Raw genomic sequence first — 7787 nt, forward strand, 5'->3', positions numbered from 1 at the left:
CCTTTGATTTATCAACAGTCCCACAGATTTTGGTAGCACAATGTTAAAGATGTTCTTTGCTTGATGAGGACCTCGAGCAGTTGCCTGTAAAAAAAATATTTTGCAATAAAAGCTGGAAGAATGGTTAGGTTTAGGGTTAAGGTTTAGGATTGGGGTTATGGTTAGGGTTAAGGATTAAGGGTTAGGGTTATGGTTAGGGTTAAGGTTTAGGATTGGGGTTATGGTTAGGGTTAAGGATTAAGGGTTAGGGTTATGGCTAGGGTTAAGGATTAAGGGTTAAGGTTTAGGATTGGGGTTATGGTTAGGGTTGAGGATTAAGGGTTAGGGTTAGGTTTAGGGTTAAGGCTTAAGGGTTTAAGTTTAGGATTAGCCTTGGGAACGCCATCCTGGTGCATCAGTCCAGCCTCACCTCCTCTCCTGCAGGTGCTGAACCTGTTCCTAGCCTTGCTGCTGAGCTCCTTCAGCGCCGACAACCTGGCGGCCACGGACGACGACGGCGAGATGAACAACCTGCAGATCTCGGTGATCCGCATCAAGAAAGGCATCGCCTGGACCAAGGCCAAGGTGCGCGAGTTCATGCAGGCGCACTTCAAACAGCGCGAGGCCGACGAGGTGAAACCCCTGGACGAGCTCTACGACAAGAAGGTGAACTGCATCGCCAACCACACCGGCGCCGACATCAACCGCGACATCGACTTCCAGAAGAACGGCAACGGCACCACCAGCGGCATCGGCAGCAGCGTGGAGAAATACATCATCGACGAGGATCACATGTCCTTCATCAACAACCCCAACCTGACCGTGCGCGTCCCCATCGCCGTGGGCGAGTCGGATTTCGAGAACCTCAACACGGAGGATTTCAGCAGCGACACGGATCCCGACGGCAGCAAAGAGGTGCTGGGAATTCATTCGAGTCATTTCACCTTCTGGAGAGCTCCTGGCAGGGAAAACCACGTGGTTCCTGTGCAAAACTTCTGTCTTGTGATGTTTTGGCGCTCAGAACAGGAGTTTCTTGTGCTGGTAGCTCTATGGAAAGCCACAAGTCTTTATATAATATATAAATTATATATAATAATAAATAACATATAACATATAACATATAATATACAATATACAATATACAATATACAATATATATAGAATATAGTATATAGAATATATAATTTATATGTAATATACAATATATAATATACAGTATAGAATATATAAATATATAATATATAATATATAATAATATAAAATATATACATCATGATAGGGTGGCCTGGGTTGAAAGGGACCTTAAAGATCATTTTGTTCCAACTCCCCTGTCATGRACATTCCATAATTTACTCAATCCTGTCTGCCCTGTGAACGTGAGACATGAGTTGGGTCAGGATCTCAGTGAGTGAAGTGAGGAAACAGCTCTCATCGCAGTAAATGTGGTATAAATCACCAATAAATGGCTGAAGTTCGATATTTGCTGGGAATTGATTATTGATTGGATCAGGGGTTGTTTTGTGTTGCAGAAACTCGACGAGACCAGCTCCTCTGAGGGCAGCACCATCGACATAAAGCCTGAGGTGGAAGAAGTGCCCGTGGAGGCACCGGAGGAGTACCTGGACCCCGATGCCTGCTTCACTGAGGGTGAGAGGGGAAGGGAGGAGGAGGAATTGGGGTGTTCTGGGGCCCAGCTCATTTTAGGATTAGACCAGCCTGGATCAGGACTGGTTCTCAGCTTAGCTCAAAACCCTTTTTGGATGCTGCTCAGCTAATTTTGAGCGATTTGCAAAGTGAAGCTCTCAGAAGTGCATCCATTGTCGGATGTAGATCATGGAATGGGGCAAAGGTTTGGGTTGGAGGAGATCTTAAAGCTCATCCCAATTCACCTCTCACCATCCCAGGCTGCTCCAAACCCCTCCACCCTGCCCTTGGACACTTCCAGGGATCCAGGGGCAGCCCCAGCYCYYCTGGGCCACCTCCCCACCCTCACGGGGAGAATTTCCAAAGAATTGTAGATGACCTGTATTAGCACAAGATGATTTTTGTTCAGCTGAAGCCTCTGAGAAGCAGAGTACTTTTCCTTTCCTGGCCTCGATGCGTTTGAGCGGCCGATCCSTTAMGGGAATTCCCATGGCAAAGATGCTKTAAATGGTTCAAGGTTATTTTATCAGCAACTTTTCCACTTGTCTCCTCAAGAGCATGGACCTCACTGAGTAGAACRAGCTGATCTGTTCCCAAATTTATCTTAATTCCAGAGCCCGGGTGCGGAACGGCGAAACCAAAATCCTAAAAAACGAAACTAAAATCCTCAAAACCACAAAAATTTTAACTGACACTCAGCGTGTTCATATTTTGAACCATCGAAACTGCTTCCAGACAGTGATAATTTCATGTTTTTCCCTGAAATGCTGCGTTTTCTGAAGGTGTGCCCTGTGCCTGTTGCAGGTTGCATGCAGCGYTGCAAATGCTGTCAGGTCAACATCGAGGAGGGGTTGGGAAAATCCTGGTGGACCTTGAGGAAAACGTGTTTCCTGATCGTGGAGCACAACTGGTTTGAGACTTTCATCATCTTCATGATCCTCCTGAGCAGCGGGGCCCTGGTGAGTGGAATGGGTGAAATTCAAAGTTTTTCAGCTCAGGGATGTCTAATTGTGGATGGAAAAAAGCAAACTTGGGAATTTTTATATGGGAAACAGCGAAATCCATCGTGGCACCGTACAAAAACCTTTATTGGTGATTTTAGTTTAGTTTAAATCAAGAACAAAGCCTGCAAATCTGGGTCTGATCCCAGTTTGACTATGTGTTATTTATTCAGGAATTTCCTATTTGGTAGGGTTTTTTTGGTTTATTTGTTTTCTGTTTGTTTTGTTTGTTGAGTTTTCTGTTTTGTTCTGTTTTTTGTTTTGGGGGGGTTTGTTTGGTTTTTATGTGGTTTTGGGTGGTTTTTTGTTTGGTTTTTTTTTTCTTTTTAGTTTGACATTGCAGCATCACAACTTTCAAAGGAGACAAAACCCATCATGTAACAAACAAAATTCATTTCACCGCGTTTGATTTCTACATTCTTGATCTAAAAACACCCATTCAGCTCATCCACAACTGCCAAGGTATCCCAGGACCGTTTGAATCTCCTGGATAACAAACCAGGCAATAAATCCCAATTAATTACATCAATTTTCCCCAGGCTTTCGAGGATATTTACATCGAGCAGAGGAAAACCATCCGCACCATCCTGGAGTAYGCCGACAAGGTGTTCACCTACATCTTCATCCTGGAGATGCTGCTCAAGTGGTGCGCCTACGGCTTCGTCAAGTTCTTCACCAACGCCTGGTGCTGGCTGGATTTCCTCATCGTGGCTGTATGTATCCTCTCCTTTTCTGCATCTTGGGAGGATGTTGGCAATGTTTGCTCCTGAAATCCCCTCCTGAATCCTAGATTTAGGAATGGTTTAATCCCAGTTCATGTCTGTGAGTGCCCAAATCCAGGGGAAAATGCTTTGGGTGCCATCAATGGGATAAAACTTTTTGGGTGTTGTCAATGGGATAAAACCCCTTGGGTGTTTTCAGTGGGGTAAAACTCTGGAACCCTTTGGGTGTTGTCAATGGGATAAAACCCTTTTGGGTTCTGTCAGTTGGGTAAAACCCTTTTGGGTGGTGCCAATGGGATAAAACCTTTTTGGTGCTGTCAGTGGGGTAAAACCGTGGAACCCATTGGGTGTTGTCAATGGGGTAAAACCCTTTTTAGTGTTGTCAGTGGGGTCAAACCCTTTTGGGTATTGTCAATTGGATAAAAACCTGGAACCCTTTGGGTACTCTCAATGGGGTAAAACCCTTTGGATGTTGTCAGTGGGGTAAAACCCTGGAACCCTTTGGGTGCTGTCAATGGGGTAAAACCCTTTTGGTGTTTTCAATGGGGTAAAACCCTGCACCTCTTTGGGTGCTGTGGGTGTTTCCCGTTCAGCTTTGGGATTTGTGACCGAGGAGGATTTTCCAGCCCCTCATCTGAAAATAGGATTTTCTGGGAGAGCTGCCCGTGTGTGGAGCTGCCCCTGGGAGGTGTCAGCAGTGGGAGCTCTGTGCAGATGTGATGTTCTCGCTGATATTTCAGGGATATTTCCATTTTTCCTTGCGTGGTTAACKCAGCAAAATCTCCCCCATCCCACCACCCCACAAGGTCTGTTCCAAACAGCAGAGGATTTGTGAGAATCTCAAGGCTTGGGAAGGTTTTTTGTGCACAAAGGAGTTCATCATCACCCATCTTCTGTTCAAAAATTCCAGTGCCCAGGAATGAAAAAGGATTGCACCAAACAGGAAAAACAGCTCAGAGGTCGTAGAAGGAGTGAGGGGTTGGGATAAATCTGCCCTGGAATCCCCCTGCAGAAATCCTTGGGAGGGAGGATAAATCTGAGAAATAAAAAAGAGAGAATAAATGGTAGAATGAGAAAAAAAAAGGCAATGGAGAGAAGTTTTAGCAAGAAATTTGGCTCTGAAGCCCAGCGAGGGAGTTTAAAACGAATGGAATTTGCGCTGTCCAAAGTGGTAGAAAATTGTGTGGTTCAACAGGAAATTCCAGGACCAGGAAATTCAGAATCCCAAGTGTTTGGATTGTTTTAAAATGTTCCATCACGTCCATCAGTGGCTGGAGTGACTTGCCCCAAGAGCAAATATTTTTAAAAAAGAATTCCCAGTTTTTCCAAGCTTCTCCTTTGGAACGTTCTGGGTATGATTCAGTTCTGCTCAGCACCGTTATCACTCTGGAAATATTCCTGAGTAGGTGGAAGGAACTATGCTTGGAATTCAGGGGCAGAAGTGACTCAAACCCAGCATTTCCTGTAGGAAAATTGAAATTCTGATTTTTTTTACTTTTTTTTTAAAATCTTCTCTCAACACCTTTCCTTGGACATGGCTTGCGTGTTTTAAGTCTTATTTTTTAAAAATAACCCCAAATCTCTCTCACTGCCTAAAGATAAAGTTTAATTCCAGATGTTGTGAATGAAGTGCAGCTGTGGCACAAATTTAATTTCCTTCCCAAGCATTTGGTGGAATAAAGATCAGCAAATTCCCAGGCAGGTAACACAACGTACAGGGAGCTGAAAATGAATGGAGTTTATGCTGCCCAAAGTGATAGAAAATTGTGTCGTTCAATAGGAAATTTCAGGATCAGGAAATTGAAATTTCAGGACCAGGAAATTTAGAATCCCAAGTGCTGGGCCCAGAAAATTTCATTTGGAATTCTCAGGGCTTTGGGAGGAATTCCTCTTCTCCCTCAGTGTCACAGATGGAAGAGCTGCAGGATTTTCCCCTCCAGAAAAATGTGAAAATCAGATTTGAGATGCCAAAATCTCAGCAAAACTTCAAAAATCCTTGTGTCCTGTAGCTGTCAAATCCTGTTTTTTTCCCCCAAATGTGGTGGCGTGGTTTGATTTGGTGTTGGGGCAGCAGTGATCCAGGAGGGCAGGGATGGAGCTGTGCATTTTAACAAACGCTCTCGGATGTTATTTTGCAGGTTGCTGTAGCATTTTCCAATTCCCCTCCTCCTCCTCCTCCTCCTCCCCAAAGCTTCCCGGGTGTGTTTGTGAAGACTTTTGCTGGGTAATCGTGAAGGATTTTCTGCTTTTCAGTCCATCTGGGATTCCCTTGGTCCGACCTCGGTGCTTGCTGTGTCTTCTGTCAGAATATCCTCAGGAAAAAACACTGAAACATCCCCAAAAAACCATTTCTGGGATGCTCTGAGTGTAGTCCTGCTTGGGAATTTTCCCAGGGGGAAGAAGCTCTAAAAATTCAGATTTTGGGTTCTGGGAATCACGGAATGGTTTGGGTTGGAAATTAAAACCATTTAATTCTGAGTCCCCTGCTGCGGCCAGGGCCGCCCTCCATACCAAAGTGGGAAAAGCACATGAAAATAAAATGAAAAATCTCACTTTTCCCACACACCATTGATGCATTTGAAATGCGGATCTGGAATATACGTGTGATTCTTCATCATGCTCAGAATGAATTCTGCGTTACTTTTCTAATAATTTTTATAAAATAATGATGCACAGCAAGTGTCCTGCTCTGAGAACTCAGCTCAAACCCATGTGAGGAGGAAACAGAAAAAAAAATGTATTTTTCTGTTTTTTGTTGCTGTACATGGATGTCTTTTTCTTCCTTCAAAAGGGTTCATGTCTTATCTGTGTCTGTAATGTGATAGTGGTAAAAAAATGGGAATGGTGGGGAAAATGGGAATAGTGGTGAAAATGGGAATACTGATGAAAATAGGAATAATGGTAAAAATGGGAATAGTGGTGAAAAATGGGAATAGTGGCCAAATTAATTAAATATTAAAAAGCTGTTTCCCCTCAGTGTTTAATAGGATCCCGGGTGTGCAGCTCATTGAGGGTGGAAAACACCAAATGCACCCCGTGTGTAACATGAATAGAATTTTACAAATCAGCAAATCTGTCTGGAAATCCCAATAAAAACTTCACAAATGAAGCGATGTCCCCATATCCCAAAGAATTTCTTCCCCACATGAGGCCAGAGCTCAGTTTACACAATATGAACAAAAAAAAATGGCTCCAACAAGGTTGGAACTCGAGTTTTGGGATATCAGGGACTGAAATCTGAAAGGTTAAATAAAATATATAAAAGGGTGTATAAAATAGCCAAAAGGGGATATAAAATATCTAAAAAGGAATATGAAATATCTGAAAGGGAAAATAAAACACACAAAAGGGATTGTGAAATATCTAAAAGGGAATATAAAATACCTACTAAAAGGTAAAATAAAGTATCTAAAAGGTCATATAAACTATCTAAAAGGGATATAAAATAAAAATAAAATCCACGAAAGGGATTGTGAAATATCTAAAAGGGAAAATAAAATATCTCAAATGGAATATGAAATCTCTAAAAGGGAAAATAAAATCCACAAAAGGGGTTGTGTGAAATATCTCAAAAGGGATTATGAAATCTCTAAAAGGGAAAATAAAATATCTTAAATGGGATATGAACTCTCTAAAGGGCAGATCAAACCCCAAAGCACTGTGAGCTGTCCCAAAGGGATATGAGCTCTCTAAAAGGGCAGATCAAACCCCCAAAAGGAATATGAAATCTCTAAAATAGAAAATCAAACCCCAAACACCGTGAGCTGTCCCAAAGGGATATGAAATCTTTAAAAGGACAAATCAAGCCCCAATCACCGTGCTCTGTCCCAAGGAATATGAAATCTCTAAAATGAAAATCAACCCCCAAGCACCGTGAGCTGTCCCACAGGAATATGAACTCTCTAAAATGGAAAATGAACCCCAAATCACCGTGCTCTGTCCCAATGGGATATGAACTCTCTAAAATGAAAATCAACCCCCAAATCACCGTGCTGTGTCCCAATGGGATATGAACTCTCTAAAATGGAAAATCAAACCCCAAATCACCATGAGCTGTCCCAAAGGGATATGAAATCTCTAAAATAGAAAATCAAACCCCAAAGCACCGTGAACTATCCCAATGGGATATGAGCTCTAATAGGACAAATCAAACCCCAAAGCACCGTGATATGAACTCTCTAAAATGAAAATCAACCCCAAATCACCGTGCTCTGTCCCAATGGGATATGAACTCTCTAAAATGGAAAATCAACCCCCAAATCACCATGCTCTGTCCCAAAGGGATATGAAATCTTTAAAAGGACAAATCAAGCCCCCAAATCACCATGCTGTGTCCCAGGCCGATGTGGACCCCGGCGCCGTTCCCAGCCGCGCTGTGCYGGTGCTCCCCGTGTGCAGTGTGTGGATTTCTCTGTATTCTTTCTCATAGGTCCCTCTAACA

The 7787-nt window shown here is 43.0% G+C and overlaps 1 protein-coding gene across 1 annotated transcript in view; it reads left to right on the plus strand.

Annotated features, from left to right (window-relative positions):
• The window catches only part of SCN8A (sodium voltage-gated channel alpha subunit 8), a 49709-nt gene that overhangs the window by 30173 nt on the left and 11749 nt on the right, over positions 1 to 7787 (plus strand). The window contains exons 17-20 of the mRNA XM_057387148.1: positions 424 to 894; positions 1509 to 1626; positions 2428 to 2582; positions 3164 to 3337. Coding sequence (XP_057243131.1) covers positions 424 to 894; positions 1509 to 1626; positions 2428 to 2582; positions 3164 to 3337 — 918 coding nt within the window. The remainder of the gene's footprint in view (positions 1 to 423; positions 895 to 1508; positions 1627 to 2427; positions 2583 to 3163; positions 3338 to 7787) is intronic.

This window comes from Malurus melanocephalus, unplaced genomic scaffold, assembly GCF_030028575.1.
Source record: "Malurus melanocephalus ecotype Western Australia unplaced genomic scaffold, MMel_1.1 scaffold_1147, whole genome shotgun sequence".
Classification (NCBI taxonomy): domain Eukaryota; kingdom Metazoa; phylum Chordata; class Aves; order Passeriformes; family Maluridae; genus Malurus; species Malurus melanocephalus.